The sequence below is a fragment of the Dermacentor variabilis genome, chromosome 4 (genome assembly GCF_050947875.1).
Source record: "Dermacentor variabilis isolate Ectoservices chromosome 4, ASM5094787v1, whole genome shotgun sequence".
NCBI lineage: Eukaryota > Metazoa > Arthropoda > Arachnida > Ixodida > Ixodidae > Dermacentor > Dermacentor variabilis.
Window position 1 is genome coordinate 74,467,060 of NC_134571.1, and position 18,503 is coordinate 74,485,562.

An 18,503-nucleotide genomic window follows, 5' to 3' on the forward strand; every position below is an offset into this window, starting at 1 on the left:
TTTAATTTTTACTGTAAAAGTTCCGTTCACATTTAAAAGTGTTTACTACAGTCACTAAATAATCCAATTATATATTACTTTATGAGCATTTATTCGTTGTTAAACAGAAAAGCATGTCACGTCAAGTCCGAGAACGCGTCCAAACGGAGCCGGCTAAAAGCACGTGCGCTTAGCCCATGCTTAGCCGTTGCCGGCCGTTGCGAATGAGCGGTTGTTTCAGTTGTGTTGAATGTCTTGGCAGCCGCCAAAGTATAAGTCTGCGTAAACCACTGCTGTTCTGTGCGTTTCTGCCTGTTTATGCTGTCGTTATTAACTGATTTACATTACACGGAACGTTTCGGAGAACTTGTCTTCGTGCCGCTTTGGTGAGGTGAACCCTACCACGACTCCTTTGTTGTGATGTTTGTAATCACTTGTAAACGAAATAACACAGCCTGTCCGTGGTTGGTGAAGTTAATTGCGATGCAATTTTTTCTAGCGAAGTCTTTGGTCCTCGCTCAGAGGGTTGTCGCTGAGAAACATTTCTCCATTAATGTGATTTGCAGAGATGGCCACAGACCGGGTTGAGGTGGAAACAATCTTGAGCTCCATCCTCGCAAGTGAGAAGGACGGTCTCACCTTGCGACGCCTTGATGGTGAGTACGAGGCCATATGACGAGGTGTTCAGCTAAGAGATGCAGTTCAGACTCTGTTGGTTTCACTTTTTAACATTGGGTTTTCTCGGCGTAATGCAAGATAGCTAGCCAGAACCTCTGCGCTTGTCTTGTTTCCTTCTCTGCGTATGTTTCAATAGTGCGTGCTGTTGTAATCCAAGATCAGATTATTCTGACTGGCTTGGTTTTCCATCGTATAGAGTAACATTCGTCATTCGTTCGATTGCTATGATCAGTCAATCTTGTAAAAGAGTTTGTGCTGTTAGTTAGCCGGGAATGCGTCAGCTGAATCCGAATTTGCCGAGAGCCGCGATGGTTGGTGCTTAAGGAAAAGCTTTTATAATTGACAAAAAAACTTCTTGCTTGAATTACGCATGCAGCCGAACCTATTGGCACTTATCCGCGGAAATTTGATAACGGGTGAGGTGAGGCGTCAGCTGTCGCTAATGGTAAACTGGATTGGCTTTGTTGACGTACCCGCTGCGTTTGTTCTCTGCCTCAACAGATGAGTACCGGGCAACTGTGGGAACGTGCGTACCATTTGAGGAGTTTGGGCATGATACCTTGGCTGAGTTTTTGGAAAGTATGCCCGAAGTGGTGTCCCTGCAGAGGTACGAATAATCACAGAGCATTTGGGCACTTCGGTTTCCTTTTTATTTTGAGTGCCGTCTCATTTTAGTGTGCTAGCGAGTAAACAGTTTACATTCTTCGAAGGCTTTTAAAAGAGACAGCAGTTAATTGTTTTCACTATTTTTGTCTTCTTTGCTTGTTAACTAGGGGCTTCAACAAAGACATTGTTGCACATGCGGCCTACAATGCTGTGACGGCTCATGTGACGAAAATGGTTGCAGAGCAGAAGTCAGGACCAGTGAGAGTACGCAAGCAGCATGTACAAAGACCCTGTCACTGGAATGTTCACCCTTACCGCAAGGTGGGTCCACAGCGATTTTGTCAAATTATTGCAAAAAAAAAAAAAAAACCTGCAAAGACTTTCACAAGCACTTAGGAGCAGAACTTTCCTATTTGTGCCAGCATAAGGAGGTGACGAGGTAATGTAGTATCAACTAAAGCAATGATGGAGAATTAATAGGCACTATTGGCTTTGTAAAATGTAAGCTTTGCTTACCATGGCAACCAATGTGTATGGAATTGCTATTGGGCAGCTTTCTTCCTAGTCTCCAGATGATGCAAGTATGTGCAACGGGTTACAGTTTGCATGCAGCAGTTTTCATGTCGTCTAGCTATATATATATGTGTATATATATATATATATATATAAAAGGAGCATTTATCTTTATGGCAACTGGGCTGAACATTCTTCTCTCATGTGGACTGGCCATGTGTGAGCTCTGCGCTTCACTGGCGGCGCACAACTTCCTTTTAAGCGAAGCATATTACTAGAGCTCAACCCAGCTCCTCAGGCGCGGCGGTGTCGCCTTCAAGGCTGACCACGTGACGTCGCGACAGAGAAACGGGGCTCCAACTCGCGCCGTCGCTCGCGGCGTCGCGGCGGTATATAAGCAGCTGCGCTTGTTTCTAGGTGGCTTTGGCTCAACTTTTGCAAGATGGGCTGGGTGGGAATCGAACCAGGGTACCATATATTACATTAGCATCAAATGTTGCAGTCAGACTGAAGCCCAGACCACACGTATGCTTGTTGACATGGGCAAGCTCGCGTCTGCGTGCCCACGCATGCGCAGACGGTAAGGCACCGCTCACGTGCGTCGAAGCGTATTGTGAGCATGGGTATCTGTTCCAAAGAAATATTGGCACTCAGACTGCCTTGCATTCCCATGCACCTGACTACACACCTAAGACAGGGTAAAATCAACTATCAGTGAGGCAGTTTTTTTTTCATGTGAGAAAGTGCTTTTTCTTTCATTTTTGCACTGATTCAATGGCTCTAAACGGAGAACAATTAAATTTATATATATTGCAGCCTTTTGAAGCAGTATCAACATGACTGTCAATAACAAACTACGAAACAGCATCTGCCATGGGATCTATGAGCGAGCAAACCGAATGCGCGCTGGCCCTTGTCTCTTGTAGGTACAAACCACAATTCTTCGTGAAGAGCGGCATGTAGATGCAAGCTTGCATGCGTCGGCGAGCGTACATGTGGTCGGCCCTTTAGTATTGCTTCCAAGAACTAGCATTAGTATCGCTCACTGAAATAAAATATAGCTTTCTCTTTTTATGTAAGTGCATGTCTGTAGACAATGTTTAATAGAAACATAGAGTGCACTATCATCAGTATGTTACTTATGTGTAAATTGTTTCAAAATCTGCAGCGGCCATGGTCCTCTAAAACCTCCACTGCCAGGGATACCTACAAATTTGTGAGTTTACTATATTATACATAATTGCTTTACCATGACTTGAAAAAACTTTTTGCAAACCTGGACATTGCACTTTACACATCTTTGTGTACTTTCAATGTTGTAGTTGACTACATGCATGTATTTAGTAGCACAATGTGGCTGATGCATGGAAGCATTTATTCCTCACACATTTTACAGATGTGAGTTGATTAAGTACGAAAGTAATTTTAATGCAGACAAATTGTTTCTTGCATTAAGATACTGTAGGCTGTATTGCAATTCCTGCATCACGATGCAAGCCTCTGTCTTGGAGAATGTTTTTAGCCCAAAAATTGCTAATGGGGCTAAGTAATGGAGATTTGAGTTCAGAAATGGTGCAGACATAAATAATTTCTTGTGCATTGAAGCACACAAGTGACATATGTGCATGGCATCCAAAAGTCATAAATAACTGCATAAAACATGGAAGTTTAGCCCACTAGACCACATCAACTGCACAAAATAATGTCGCAGGGCCCTTTTAGTCTGCAGTAGAGCAGTGGCACTTGTCTCCAGAGAAGTGGCTTAGAATACCAACCAGTGTGTGTGATGATCTGAAAAAAAAAAAAAAAAAGCTTGGTAAAATACTGCCAAGTAGTTATCATTAAATAGTTGTCAAGTCATATGCTTTAATGTCTTCATGCAGTTTTAGCAAAATGAAAGGGGTGCATCTTTAGTTTATTTGTTGTAAAACATGCCCGCAGACCCTTAGAGTCCTCAAAAGAGATCAGGTCTGTGGCAACCACTCTATGGACATGCACTGTTGGCAGTCATTACGTATTCAAAGTGAGAGATATGCATTGCAAGTCATTTTCAGTGACCAACAATATGTGGAGTTGCATTTTTATGTTAGTTATTCAAATAAAACAAAAAGAAAGGCTAATGTTGAGTGAAGTGTGAGACATCGCGGGTGTTTCTTATTGAATTGGGGGGGGGGGACCCTTTTTCTGAAAGTCTAGCATTATGTTTCCATATATTGTAGAGCATGGGTTACATGTAGGTACCCTATAAACAGTTGCGCTTGCAACTACAGTTGCAAGTGACACACAAACAGTTGTAAACGTGACACATTATTGAAGATTTCATCTTCCTCTTGTGCGATGAAAAAAAAAGGAATCATGAGCTTCAGCTCACTGAACAAATGAAGTGAATGACCATAGACATTTTCATACTGTTCAGTTAGTTATACTATGTACACATATAAATACATTTAACATAGCAGTGTTTTCTTTTCCATAACTACACTTATTTTACAAGTGCAGCGACTGCAATAATTTTTTTATTACACTTTTTCATTTGTGAAGGCCTTAGTCTGTCTTTTTTTTGTGCACTTGGCATAAGAGGGAAAAAATTGGTTTACAGGATTGCCGTGGGCATGTGACTGTGCCACGATGTCTGTAACAGGAGGAAACTTGATGAACATTAGTTTTTACAGTACAGCTCTTATGGCCCGTTCACACTGAACATTCGGCGTCTGGAGCGGCGCCCAGTTCGGCGGAACCCAGTTCGGCGGCGGCGAGATCCGCTGGAATAGCCCCTTCCGCGCCGATCGCTCCCGTACCGATTTTTGCGGCAGCTGCCGCCGGATTGCCTCGCCGCCGCGCGGCGCTGACCAATCGGGGAGCGCGAAACAGAACTTCCAAAGATGGCGGCCGAGTCTCACGTCATGTCGCAGTCGTCGCAGTCATCAAAGTTCGCCACGACATCCACATCCGAAATGCTCATCGAACTGGTGCGCAACCACCCAGTCCTCTACGATAAGCGCCACTTGAAGCGCAAAGACAACGTGCTGAAGGACGACTTGTGGCACAAGATCGGTCGCGAGCTTCGGCGAATGCTTCTGCGCGTCATGCATCGCCAGAAAGGTGCTTGCCAACAGGCTGAGCAGTACTGCCTCTTCTTGCTCGGGTTTCATCATTGTCTTTCCAGGAATTGGTGGAGACGCGCAACAAAAACACACGAACTCGACGCGAGCGGAGACAACTGCGCAATTTCGAGCCGCGCGAACATCCGGGATATCCCGCGCTTGATTGGAGGTTAGCACTTTGTGGGGCAGATGGCGCTGTATGTCTTTCCGGCGGCGTGGTCCACAAGCAGTGTGAACTACGCGATTTTTGGCGGCAGGAGAATTTCATTCGCTGTAGACGCCGGATTCCTCAGTGTGAACGTACCATTAGGCTCCCGTTCTTGTGGCGAGCATCTGCATTGTCCCTTGCCGTTCTCGTAACCGAGAGAATGAGCACAGCGAAGGATAAAAGACGACAGTAGCGAAGAGAGCACTATGAGGAAAGTGGAGAAGAGTGTAGCGGAACCATAAGGTCGAAAGCGAGAAGGAGGGTATAGAGAAAGCGTGAGAGGAAAAGGGTAGTGCCACACAAGGTGGGCTTTGCAACGACAGTGGCTACAAGGTGACGCCAGAGTAGCGTGCATCGTCTATTCACCAGTGATGCTACCGATACCACATATGGAAGCAAAAGCGCTATATGAGCGGAGGTCTGTCTGTTGCGGCTTCTGTGAATTGCGCCCACACGCTGCTTCTTGCATCTCCCGATTAGCGAGGCAGTTGCGCCACACTTCGTTCACTCCGTTTACAACGTGCCACACAGGAGAGATTGTCTGCACTAGCCAATATATAGCGAAATGAAAATGCATATACAGCTGTGCTCAAATTTTGCATTTGGGAGTATCGAAATCGTTGGTGTATTTTTATGTACATTTTAAAGTGCATTTATGTTGATACATTCACACTTGTGTGCTGTCTCTTGAACATAAAGGCAAGCCGCAGCAGTGGCCTGACTTCAGGACCGGCGTATCCAGAGACTGCGGGCCAATTTCAGACACAAGTAGAGTTCTCCATTCCCACAAGGGCGAGTTGACTATATTATTATTTCTTCTGCTTTTAATTTCATCAAAAGTCAGTGAACCTGGCTCCCATTGCTTTGCTTGGGCTTTGCTATATGGCAAGCATTTAATGCATCCACATGTCTGTATTTTACGGTCCCATTCCTTTTTCGCTGCGTCTGTTGCCATTGTTTTCTTGTTTGCCATTTGCTCTAACTGTATGACGCCTGGCATACACACCAGGAAGGCTCATCGTCAATTTATGTCCACTTCAGAACTAAAGCCCCTCCCAGTAATGTTCAGTTAGTATCGGCTTGCGTGAATATCAATTTTTGGGTTCAAAACCAAAGCTGAAGTCAAAGCTAATAGGAGCAATTTCAATATGAATAGTTAGAATAATTGTGTTATTTGCATAAAGCATTGACAGAATAAACAGCCAGAAATTGATAAATCTGTACAATAGAATGGGCATACTTTTTTTTTTTCATCAATATAGGAGCTATTTCATCCCTAAAATCAGTTTTTTTTTTTTTTAACCTATGAAGTGGGACAACCTTTGTGGCACCAACTGCCTTTCACGGCCACCATTTATCCAACATCATGTGCATGGATCATGTCTGAAATATTGACCAAGACATTCTATGGCATTCTGTTGCTGCTATGTACTGGTTCAACTGAGAATGTTGAAGTGTCACAGGAATGTTTGAATAATCAAGCATGTCCGAAAGAACGGGCTGCGACTGCAAACACATTATTCATCTTTGGCACCTTATTGAAGGCAGTGCGGCTTGCTTGACGAAAGCAAAGCTGTCGATTGTACATGTTTTCAAATTTATGTTCGTTCATTTCAAGTACTTCAAGATATCTGAATACTGAAATTCAAAACATAAAAAGTCTCGAATAGCAAGATATTCTTTCGAATGTTCACACAAGCCTATCAATTATCCTTGTCTTGCATTAACTGACTCCAACCAACGCTTTCAAATTTTCCTATTTCATCTTACCCCCTAATCCTCTTCTGTCCTCGACTGCACTTCCCTTGGCACCCATTCTATTACTTTCACAGCCTTTCGGTTACCTGCCACTACACATTTCATGGTCTGCCCAACATACATCTTTAATACAACGACATCTTTAATATATAGGCCATTTTTGTTTGCTCTCTAATTTGCACCACTCTATTGTCTGTTAACATTACACCTATATAATTTTATTGTGATAGCAATTATACGGACATTTCAGGCAAATTTTTGACATTGGTGTTGCCGTGAGGTTCCACATATCTTTAGGCACATGTATGCGATATGTTCATGCATGCCGTATGTGCAAGGTTGATGCATACTACTCAACCGCCAATGTTGCTCAGGCTAGGTAATGCATTCTTGACTGCAGTATTCCTCAGAATTTATGAGAATTCCCGGTAACAAATGTCAAGAAAGACAACATTGAGACAACATAGCTTTTACCTTAAATTTTCTTTAACTTAAGAGATGCTGCAATGTTGTAGACTTGTGTGTACACACCTCCTTCTCCCATCATCATCATCCATCAATACTTTTCCTCCTTGTCCCTTTTCCCCTGAGTAGGTTAGCAGGCCAGGACAAGCTGCGCAGGCCGACCACTGTGCCTTTCTGTAAATAAATTTTTGTCTGTCTCTCTTCTGAAGCTACTAAATATCAAAAGCTCAAAACAATATCAGTGCTTAAACCTCAAATTGATGTAATTTTACTGGCACAGCACTTTAGGGGCACCATAGTAATCCCTGTGCAATGCCATTACAGGCCCTACACGACGTGTTTAAAAGCGCCATGACACCAAATTTTTTAGCCTAAATTATGCATTGAATGTTAAATCTTACATGTCCCACAGCAAACGGGCAAAATTTGAGTGCATTCAATGCAGCAGAATATTTATGTTTGAATTTTGTAATGTTGCAGTTGAACAGTAAAGCATTCTGGTGACACTGAGTGGTAACGAAATGAATAGGCACCCCCGGAAACAACTCCCTCGGGTAACAGAAGCCAATCTCGAAGTCATGCATTTGTGTACTGCAAACAGCAGAAGTGATTGCAGGAACTGAAAATATGTCATGAATGCTATGCATTGCTTTGTTTTTGCATGTGTCTTGGCGCATCTCTTTGCATTGCTTGAGTGAAGCAATTACGGGCACTCAGTGGCAACATTGTTGCTACATCATTGGGTGCTAGGGCATGTGGAAAAGACGTCCAATGTGGTCTCAAACTGTTTTAAAGCAGACGACGCTGAGTTAGTCCCTCAGTTTCTTATGTCACACAGCCTTGCCAAATGGTGGTTGCTGTTGATGGGAGGAGTTGAGAGGCAGGGGTTTCACATTGAAATTTCGGGTTAAAATGTGTGCCGAGAGCTCAGTTTCTTTGTGTGTACATGTATAACCATATTACCTGTAACCCTGTACCATATTACCGTAACCCTGTACTCTCACCTACAAATATAACCTGAGGGCTGTTGGATGACCGTGTCCTGGCTCCTTTAAGCACGACACGGTCATGCTCAAAGGGGCCATGGCATCCAAAAATTTCGGTGCACCTGCATATGTTGCATCTGCATTAGTCAGGCCAGCATATATTTAGAACCCCGTCTGAGGAGAGTAAGCACAATGCTAAACCTTGCTATTGCTCTCAGTGCTTCTCCCTGCAGACGAAACTATAGTTTTTTTTTTTGGCTCACTTGTTGCGTGGTCATTAGCCCCTTTGTAAGATTTTTTTGATACTCTCCAAGTATATATATACCAGGCAGGGTACAGACTAAAAAAAAATTGAAGCAGTCATGATGACTCGGTCGTCATATATTAAAGCAGCACTCAAGGTTCAATTCCTATCTATAGCATTTTGATGGCAGGAATGGCCAAAATTAATTTGTAGTTATCTACTGCAGGATCCTTTGAGACTTGAACACCCACATAAATTATAGTTGCTGTTTTTGAATGAATTGGGTGTTGCCTTTACTGTAGTGTTAAGAGGCATTTTTTCCTTTCTTTTCTTATCTGTTGAGGCTTGTGAAGTGTGGATAAGTGTTATAAAGAAAAGCTTTAAGACAACTTGCGCTGTGTCAAATTCTTTGCTTTTACCTCAGCAGTTTGCAGACTTTTGTTTAGTTTCCTGTTGATTCAGTGAACTTCTTGACAAAAACGTGGGGAAAGGAACAATTTTTTGAGGCCCTCTATTTTGCGTACCTCCGTTTGTTTTGAAAAGCTCTCACTGGAAAATGTAAGGTGCTGCAATTTATAGCACATTCAATTGGTCACTTTCGAGCACTCTGGTAGCACGCTTTATATTTGGCTGATCAAAATCAATTGCTCATTACACATTTGTATTTGCCTGGTTCATTCAGAGTGCCAGGAGGCACTGTTACATTTGAGCTGGGTGTGCAAGCAAGATTCAACAGATTTCCGGTCACATGGCTCTTGCCGGTTCTCTCTTGCTCCAATCCCAAGAGGGGTATGCATTTCCGCAAACTGAGTTGGAGCATGGTAGGAACGATTAGAATATGCCATTAGTTTGCTGAGCTCATTATTAACTCTATGCTTTGTTGTTATTGTGTTGCAGAAGCCACTGGTGGAGCTTCCCTGCAATGTTGAGCAACTTGGCAGCTCACATTATTCAAACAGACGGGGAGCCAGTCAGAAACGCCGTGACGTGAAGTTCCCCACGACTGAAAGCTTCATGTACGGCAATGGTAAGCCGGAGACAGTTCTTGTTGTTCGAAGTCACTCTGCAGAAACACTAAAATGATTCAGCTGCACTTGGCAGCTTTGTTGTCCTGAATGATGTCAACATGCTGCAGAGCAGGATGTGGAAATATGGCCGCTTTGAAGTGTTTTTGCTATGCGTGTGGAAGGCACAGGTTTTGTTGCTTGTTACTGTGGGAAAGGAAGTGGCTTTCTTTGTGCGCACTGATGTTTTGTGACTTGTGAGCCAACTCGAATTACAGTAATTTCAGTCGTGAAGATCTTTATTTTTGGTTTAGCAATTTATTCCGTATCACAGGGCTCTTTGGAGTACCATAATTGGAATTAACATACTAACAAAGGAAAGAAAAATGCAAACTAAAAAAATTTTAGTAGAAGCATTATAAAAGTACCCATTGACCAGGGTTCGGAAATTTTTCAGGAGTGGAGATTTTGTGACCACGGGTTGAGGGTACAGTTGCGATTAAGCCTCTTCGTTATTTTTCTAATACGACCAATCTGCCATTTTGAGTTGCAGATTCACCAATTTTGCATTTTGGACGCACTAATGAAGCTAGCGCGAGCCAGTGATACATTGTACCACCATTGCCAGTCTTTGCCCGGACGAAGGAATGCACAGCTCATGCTCATCAAAATGCGTGCGATGCGTGTACTAGCAATTCGTCTGTGTCAGCCAATACAGTAGTAGTGCTTTCTGTGTCCATGTGGCAGCAGTAACGAATTGCGATGCTAGTGTTTCTTATTTTCTTTTTCATTCGCTTCTTTTGCTTTATTTACGGTGCTATAGTTATTTGAAGGTCAGATCTCGCCTGTTTGTGATGGTGTTAAGACGGCGGCGTTGTGTCAATTGAAAATGACACTCCACGGTACGAAGGCACCTTCCAACACCTGATTTTCTAGGCGATATTTGTCGACAGCGCACTAGTAAAGTGTGATTTTTTCGACTTCTACGTCATTTTCTAATATTTTCCCTCAGGATAAAGGAACACCCAAGATTTGCAAAAAAATAACCCTGCCTTTGACTTATTTGCTGCCATCCAAACAAGACTGCTATGCTTGTTTGTGTATTACTTTAACTTTGCATCGAGTACAGTAAAACCTTGTTAATTAAGACTTGACAGGACTGAAAGCATGTCCGGATTAACCAAGTGTTGAATTATCGAGGATATCAAGAAAACAATAAACCAATGCTTATTGATAGCATTCAAAGGCCCCTGGCCACTTTTCATGCTTCCCGGCAACTGCAGCTTATGTAACCTTAATGTTTACTGGGAAACGCTGGCGGCGAACACTACGCACGAAGGCAAGCTTTCTGGTAGAGAGGCGGCCTCTTGCATGGGTCGATGTCCTGTTATTGTTTCGCGCTTTTAACATTTTAGTCTGAGAAGAGCTAACATAAAGGATATGCGCTGTTGGTGTTTTTCTTTCATTACATTTGTTTGTGGGCTGCCATTCCCAAAATTCCGAGGAATAACCTTGTAAAGAATGAAAGACAAGGTATGAGCAACTTTGGTGGTAGATGAGTGGTTGGGTATGCCTGGTTCGGAACTTGGTTCGACATTATTTTTGCCGAAGTAACGTCTGACGCTGAATGCTGGACGAGGATGTCGGATATTGCGGAACACGGGGCCCTAAACGCTATCGTGTTAAAAGGTGTATCTCACAGGTATGCCTGTGAGATGTGAGAACCACATCAAATAAGCTCGTGCAGAAAAGAAGCGCAGGTAGAACACTGCCAAGAACAAGTAAACAAGCGAATGTGTAAAATAAAGATTTCTAGTAGTGTTTTTTTAATTAGATCTGGAAGAAGAAATATGTGTTTGCGGACCAATCACAGTTCTTTTTGATCCCTCACTTACTGCTTTACCAAGTTAAGTGCCAAAACCAACTCGTATTGTTGCTTGGCAAGTTGCGTAACGATGCGTGGCTGCCAGTCCCGTAAAACCACGTAGAGAGCAGGACGCTGTGGTTCTAGGCATACTGCGCCCACTGCGAAAGTTTACAAAAACACCTACATAAGCACAGCAGAGAAGTGGCTACGTCAGGTGGATTGACTGATAACTGTAGAAGCGTCATTCAAAGCAAACGGAATTGTTCTCAACTTCTGGCGGCGTTTTCTCTACTTCCTTTTTAAATAAAAATATGTTGGTCCATAGATATTTTCACAAACTTAAATTTTCAAATTTTTCCTTTTCCTTTCTGTTTGGCTGTTGCCTCAGCTCTCTCCCTTAGTAGATTGCTCAATTTCTCAACTTCTTGCGACTCTTGTTTCCAGTTGCCAATTTTGCACGAAAAGTGCTGTACAATTAGGGAAAAGCCAGACGAGGTAACAGGTGACAGTCATATTGCTCATGGGTTTAACGGTTATTGCAGTCTTTGATGATGGAGGTGTTTCGCATTATTTTATTTTCCACCTTATCTAACCCATATCACGGGTATATGACTCTGAGGACCTGGCAGTGCCATGGTGAGCCGTCACTCGAGGAAGTAATAAAACAAAAGGAAAAGTTAAGCTCAACTGGCGTTTTCGCCAGCCACAGCTTGTTCCACGAGCATACAGACCAGCTATGAACCAAATCTCTTCCCTGGTCCCTGGATCAGTCTAAACAAAGTAGGTTGAACTAATGAAGCAACAGCAATGTGCATGACCGTTGAATACATGGCAACAACTTAATGCATCTCGAGTTAATCGTGCGGGCACCGAATAGATGAGAAAACTGGCCTTCACGCCCCAGAAGATGCCAATAAAGTGGTGAAAAGGGCAGCTAAATGTTGACTACCGAATAGCTGTCGAGTCTGAAGATTGATTTGGCGGCGCTTTAGGAAAATGTGTGAGGACCGGTGGCGAGGAGGGGGGGGGAAGTATGCCAATTAATTTCGAGGATGGGGGTGCACATCTAGAACAGAGTGGACAAACCCAAACTGGGCTTCTTAAATAAAGGGTATTCTCTCTTACTTGTAAAGCGAAGAATGGCTTTCAAGTAAAAAAAAAAAAGAAGTGATAATAAAGTTAAAATTCAGGCTCTACCAAACCTCATCTATTGAATGTCGTCTATAATAAAACCCCATTAATGCAAAGCTGTAAAATGTGGAAAAAATTTTGAGATAGGCTAAATCACAAAAATAGAAGCACTCTGGCTGAGCATAGACCACTTGATGCCTTTCAAACTACTGCCAGCAATATTCTCACTCACTTTGGTCTTTATCAGCACTGGACACATCATTGTCTACGGGCATGGCATTATTGACACTGCCAAGACTTGGCACCGAGTCAAGACTATTGATCATAATGCAACATTTGAAACCAGTCATTTGAGCATAACCTGTTCCAGACATCCAAAAAGCTAGTGTTGCTATTTTCTGAATTGTAATGAATTCCGAACAATTCCACTCCAAAAACCGAAACTTGAACTGTGGAAGAGAGCAGTGGTCACACCTTTAGCAGATGTCCAAGAGTAACCAGGTTGTCTACCAACCTGAAAAACGAAAGTCGCCCTACTGCTGGCACAAGTAAAAGAGAGGAAGGAAGGAAGGAAAACTTTATTTGGTCCTGCAAGTAGTGATAATTAATCACTAAGCGGGCCGCTCCCACGTCGAGACCGGAAGGCCAAGCCTCACGGCCACGTCGTGAGCCTGCTGGACAGCCCAGAATTGTTCATCCAGGTCCGGGCTGCGAAGTGCAGCCTCCCACCTGGACGCATCCTTGATCGCCGAGTCTTCAATTCTTTCGCAAGACCAGAGCATGTGTTCGAGCATGGCTAAAGCACCACAATCTTGGCAATAAGGCTCTGTATACGTCTCTGGATAAAACATGTTCAGTCTCCGTGGGCAAGGATAAGTACCAGTCTGTAGTAAGCGTAATGTAAGTGCCTGAGCCCTGTTTAGTTTAGGATGCGGCACACTGTAAACCTTGCGATTAAGAAGGTAATACTTCATGATTTCATTGTATCTGGAAGGGGAGTCTCTGTTCTCGGGTAGTACCGCCACGCCGTTGGGCGGGGCAGAGCGGAGGGTAAGATCTCGCGCTGCCTCATGAGCGGACTCATTGAGATTCGGAGGGGCTCCCTCGATCATCCCAAGGTGAGCAGGGAATCATAATGAATTGACCTTGACGCCATGTCGTTGAATGGAGGAGTTGCCAGTATGCAGTCAGCGACCGATATTGCGGACGGCAGATTTTTGAGGAATGCCCGATAATTCAGGCAGCTTTGCAGCAACACCACATACCCCATAGAGTCAATGTATAAGGACGTCTGAAATTTCTGACGCAAGAATCCTTTGCCGTCAAATTTTCTGGACCTTTTGGCGTAACCGCAGGTCCGAAACGGTATTAAACAAAGACCACTGCCACCATTTTGATTACATCGCCACCTCGAACCGGTACTCTCGCACGCAGATTCGCTGGCAGACGCAGGCAAGACCGCTGCAATGCTAGGCCTATAGGCCTAGCTGTTTCAACGTTCGCTATTAAGCTTCTTGCCATTAGTGCCGTATTTTTCATTGAAGGAATTCACTGCTGTCAGCAATGGCACCGACTTTACCTTTGTGGTCCTTGCGATTGGCTTTGAAGTTCGGAAAGCATGGTGCGTTCCCGAAAGTCAGCTTCGCCTCAATACAGAATTGTTACGCGGTGAATCATAAGCGTGGGGCAATTGTCATGGGACACAGTATGTATACCTTAATTATACACGACTGCACCCGCCATCTCCTGTCACAGTACAAGCACTGACATGCCTAATAAGTGTACTGGCAGGCCTTCAGAGCTTTTTCGGATGTGCCTGTGGCAATTTGAGCCCTTAAGGGCAGTAAAAAACATGCATTCATTTTTTTTTAACTTCCCGATTTTTCGGACGTCTTCGCGGCCCCTAGGGAGTCCGAAAAATTGGACGTTGACTGTAAAACTTACCAAGAGGATGCTTCAAATCTCAGCTTAGTAGACACCCTGAGTAACATGGCATTTACACCTCACCATTGCATGAGCGTGATGCTAGCGTCCTTATCAAGCCGCTATCTCTTTAAAACGCTGTGGGCTGGCATGCTGGCTTCTTTTGGCCACAGCGCATAGGCTGATTGCACCTGCCCAAGAGCTCCAATCTTCTTGCTCAAGGTCACAATTAATACACTGTGACCATATTGATGCATCTATGGCAGTGTCCCAAATGAGAGGAAAAAGAAGACGGACTTTCAGCTCACTGCTGCTATGCGAGGCCATAATGAAGGGGCAGCAAACAGCCAAGCAAGTGCGCGTGAGGGGCAATAAGGAGAAAGAAGAAGAGTGCGACTCTACATCTGGCTTGGCTAGTGGGCTCGGCGCCATCGCAATCGGTCGCTGCCTTTGAGTGAAAAGCGTGTGCAAGTGACGCTGCCACATTGCCGCTTTCCTGGCTTTTCTTAAATAGAAATTTCGAGATGTCCAGAGTGCGGGCGCAAATACTTTTTGACTTAAAAGATTTTTTTTTAACACATGGATTGACACCATAGCAACAAACATTTTTTGACTTGACTGATATTTCGAGATATAAGAGGTTGAATTAATGAGGGTTAAGTGTTTTAATGAAATTTGAATGTGAGTGATCAAGCAGTTTAGTCGATAAAGCCAGACTTTCTGAGTGACAGAGCCCACTGTGCAACTATTTGTGTTTTGATATTTGCTACGGCTAGATTGAAAGTTGTTGCATTTTTCTTGTGTTTCAGCTTCGTGTTAGATTCTGTGGTCTTCATTATGTGATGTATTCAAAAGCTATCCAGAGTTTCGTATTTTAAATAGCGACTACTATTTGATTTATTTGAAAATATTGAATACTCATATACCAATACTACATTGTGTTGTTTATTTTCCTGAAATCAGTTTAGTTGTAAGTCAGTGATGTGTCTCTTCCTTGGTATTAGAATAACAAGATAAATTTAGTATTAAAAAATATTTGTGCTTATGCATGATGATGTGAAAACTGCAGCTTAAAATTCACTTTACCATGTTTTTTTTTTTTTTTTTTTTTTTTGCTTGTAGCGCAGCTCAGAATGAGCAACAAAGGAAGGTGGAAGGGGTGATGAATAGGAACGAAGAACAGGGAACAGGGCTATTCATTACCCCTTCCACCTTCCTTTTTTGCTCGTTCTGAGCTGCGCTACAAGCAAAAAAAAAAAAGAAGTCATGACATACCATCGTGCCCAAACTGCCACGCTTTTTACCATGTAAACTCATCTAATGGTTCCCTATATCTTTTTTGCAAAATGTTGTGTAGAAAGCAAGGCTGTAGCTACTAATCACATTAAAAAGCTTTCCTTTTTTTTCTCTTTATATAAACATCTGTTCATTTGCTTATAGAGAAACTGCTGTGCTGACCAGTTCTAAGGCCAAACTTAAACACATAGACATACAAACATGTCTGTACAGGTTCCTTATTAAATATAATTTTTCCGAGAATGCAGGTGTCAGTATTACATGCATCCACAACTTTATATGAGTGCTTGTCCATGTGATCATCAGCAGCAGCCCCTGCAGCCTAAAGGACACAAATTCGTTATATTGAGGTTTAACTGTACTATTCCCTGCCATCCTTTATCAGATTAACTGCTATTCTATACCTTTTTCTACTACTTTTCTCCTGTAAAACGACCTTACAAATCGTTTTAACTTCATTCATAGTTACACATTTCTTTTTTGCAACGTCTAATTGTGGTTTTGTATCTGTTCTCTGTACTTTACAGTTCAGTATAAAATTTCTCTGCTGCCCATATTGTATGATTGAAATTGCCAAACATGTTGTCCTGGTTTATCCAACTCCCCACTCCTTGCTCATGCCAATGCCCAGTTTCCTTTTTACCAATTTTAGGAGGATGACTGGAATTATCAGAGAGAATCTCCCTCATGTGCTTGTATATAACACATTTATTTTCTCTGAACCTTTCTTCCTCGTTGCTTGAAAGTATGAAAGAATAGAAGCTTTTCCTACAGCACTTGCCAATTCACAAACTGAAGAGGTTAAGTTGCCTCTTCCCTACCCCCAACCCCCTCTTTTCCTCCTTGTCTTGTATTGAAATGTTTTGTCTTTCTACAGGTTGGTACACGGCCAACGCGATGGCATGGACGTCCTTCCTGAAAGCGGCTGGCATAGTCCGGCAGAGGGCAGCCATGTATGCCAGGCTGTTGATGTTGCATGGTGTGAATCCAAGCAGCATGTGGCTCCTCACAGGACAGGACATATTCCAGATGGGCATTGGTGATTTCCGTGACATCCACCTGATTCAAGAACACGCTCATCAGCTCCATGCCATGCACCGCTCTTCAGTGATAGCTGTAAGTTGTGATCATGCTAGCATGCCCCCCTTACATTGATCTGGTGACAGCCAGCTGATATGTCGAGCTTATAGGGTTAATGCAAAGGCTGCAGCATGTGAAGGATGCTGTGGAAAGGTTTGCCAGCTTGCTGGCGTAGCACAAAGATGAGCTTTTGGGAGCCCAGAGTTTCATAGAAATGGGGTGGTTAATGCAAATATAGTCATTTGCAAATGTTTGAGATCTGGAATATAGTCAAACCCACTTATAACAATTCCAGCTTTAGCAATATGTCGGATACTGTGCAGTCCGCCACCACGGTGTAAGAAATATACTCTTTAGGTTAGGACATTCGCAAAGCGCGATCGATCACATAAAGTTCCAACGGTGTGCACCTGTCAATCTTCTGATGCCATCAACTATTTATCTGTGAGGCGACGCAACTTCAAGACCGAACAAGCTTTATCTCTCCTTGCTATAGCAACTGCCGCTTCATGGGAAAATCTAAGTGATTAAGCAAAGTGGCGAAAGCAGGTCATTGACAGAAGAAAAAGCTGGCCAGCATGAGCACTGACCTTTCATTGACTTCGGATTACCTGCAAAGCGCCGCTTGCCATAGCAGTGCGGGATAAGCGTTTTCCTTCTTGAAATTGCTGATGGATAGTCATTGTCACCAGAGGACCAACAGGTGCGCACCATTGGTACATTATCTGATTGATCGTACCACGCAAGCAGGCCATGCAGTGCCTGCAAATAAAGGGGTGTACAGTAGCGCGATTAAAAGACTGGACAAAAGACGACACACACTAGCGCAGTGTGTGTCCCTGTGTGTCTTCTTCTGTCCGTTCTTTTAATCGCGCTACCATACACTCCTTGAAGATGCATTACCAACAAGCCCAAATTGCAACCCTCGTTCAACTAAAGGGTATACAGTCGAACCCACTTATAACAATACCGGTTTTAACAATATGAAGAAGCAACAATGAGAAGCTACTGCACTGTCAACTTTTTCATGTTTTCCATAGTGAAGTAACCCGCTTACTACAATGCCCCGATGCCGCATTATCAGTTATAACAAAGTCTGTCTGCTGGGTGTCCGAGCCAAAAGATAGTGAAATGCGAAATACTCGGAAGGAAAAAAAAGAGATAGAAATGAAATGCTAGCCGCTGCACGATGGGCCGCTGCTACAACAGCCGCCGCGCACTCATTTCTCAGCCATCTCCGCGTGGCTCTCTCCCATTGCCCTTCCACCCATACGAACACGAATGGGCGGCGCCCATAGCTCTACGCCGCCCCACCCTCCGAAATACGAATGGACTGCACCAACTGCGCCGCTCACAAATTGCTTGTATGTTGCTCTGTTGATCGCTGGTCAGCACGGTTCTGCAAACAGCTTAATTGCTCGGCTTCGTCTTTGAGCGATTTTGTGCGCAACAGTGATGAGCGACGACTTCGGGCGATGAAACAGGCCATCGCGTGAACAGATCACTCGGTCTTGTCACTCGGTCGCTTGGTCTTGTCGCTCGATTGCGCGGTATTGTCGCTCGATCGCTGTCTTTTCGCTCGATCGCTGTCTTGTCGCTTGATCGCTCGGTTCTGGAAATCTAGAATTCGTCACTCGTCGCCCAGAAGTGCTATGAGTAAT

At 43.6% G+C, this 18,503-nt stretch overlaps 1 protein-coding gene across 2 annotated transcripts in view; it reads left to right on the forward strand.

Moving 5' to 3' along the window:
- The first annotated feature begins 151 nt into the window (after window positions 1-151).
- The window catches only part of LOC142579386 (uncharacterized), a 34,901-nt gene continuing 16,549 nt past the window's right edge, over window positions 152-18,503 (forward strand). Inside the window, exons 1-8 of one of the 2 annotated variants that reach the window (XM_075689514.1) lie at window positions 152-370; window positions 546-635; window positions 1,159-1,264; window positions 1,431-1,584; window positions 2,945-2,992; window positions 5,788-5,880; window positions 9,439-9,568; window positions 16,640-16,878. In XM_075689514.1, the coding sequence (XP_075545629.1) occupies window positions 548-635; window positions 1,159-1,264; window positions 1,431-1,584; window positions 2,945-2,992; window positions 5,788-5,880; window positions 9,439-9,568; window positions 16,640-16,878 (858 nt within the window). In that variant the 5' untranslated portion in view covers window positions 152-370; window positions 546-547. The remainder of the gene's footprint in view (window positions 371-545; window positions 636-1,158; window positions 1,265-1,430; window positions 1,585-2,944; window positions 2,993-5,787; window positions 5,881-9,438; window positions 9,569-16,639; window positions 16,879-18,503) is intronic. The other variant, XM_075689512.1, reaches the window with a different exon arrangement.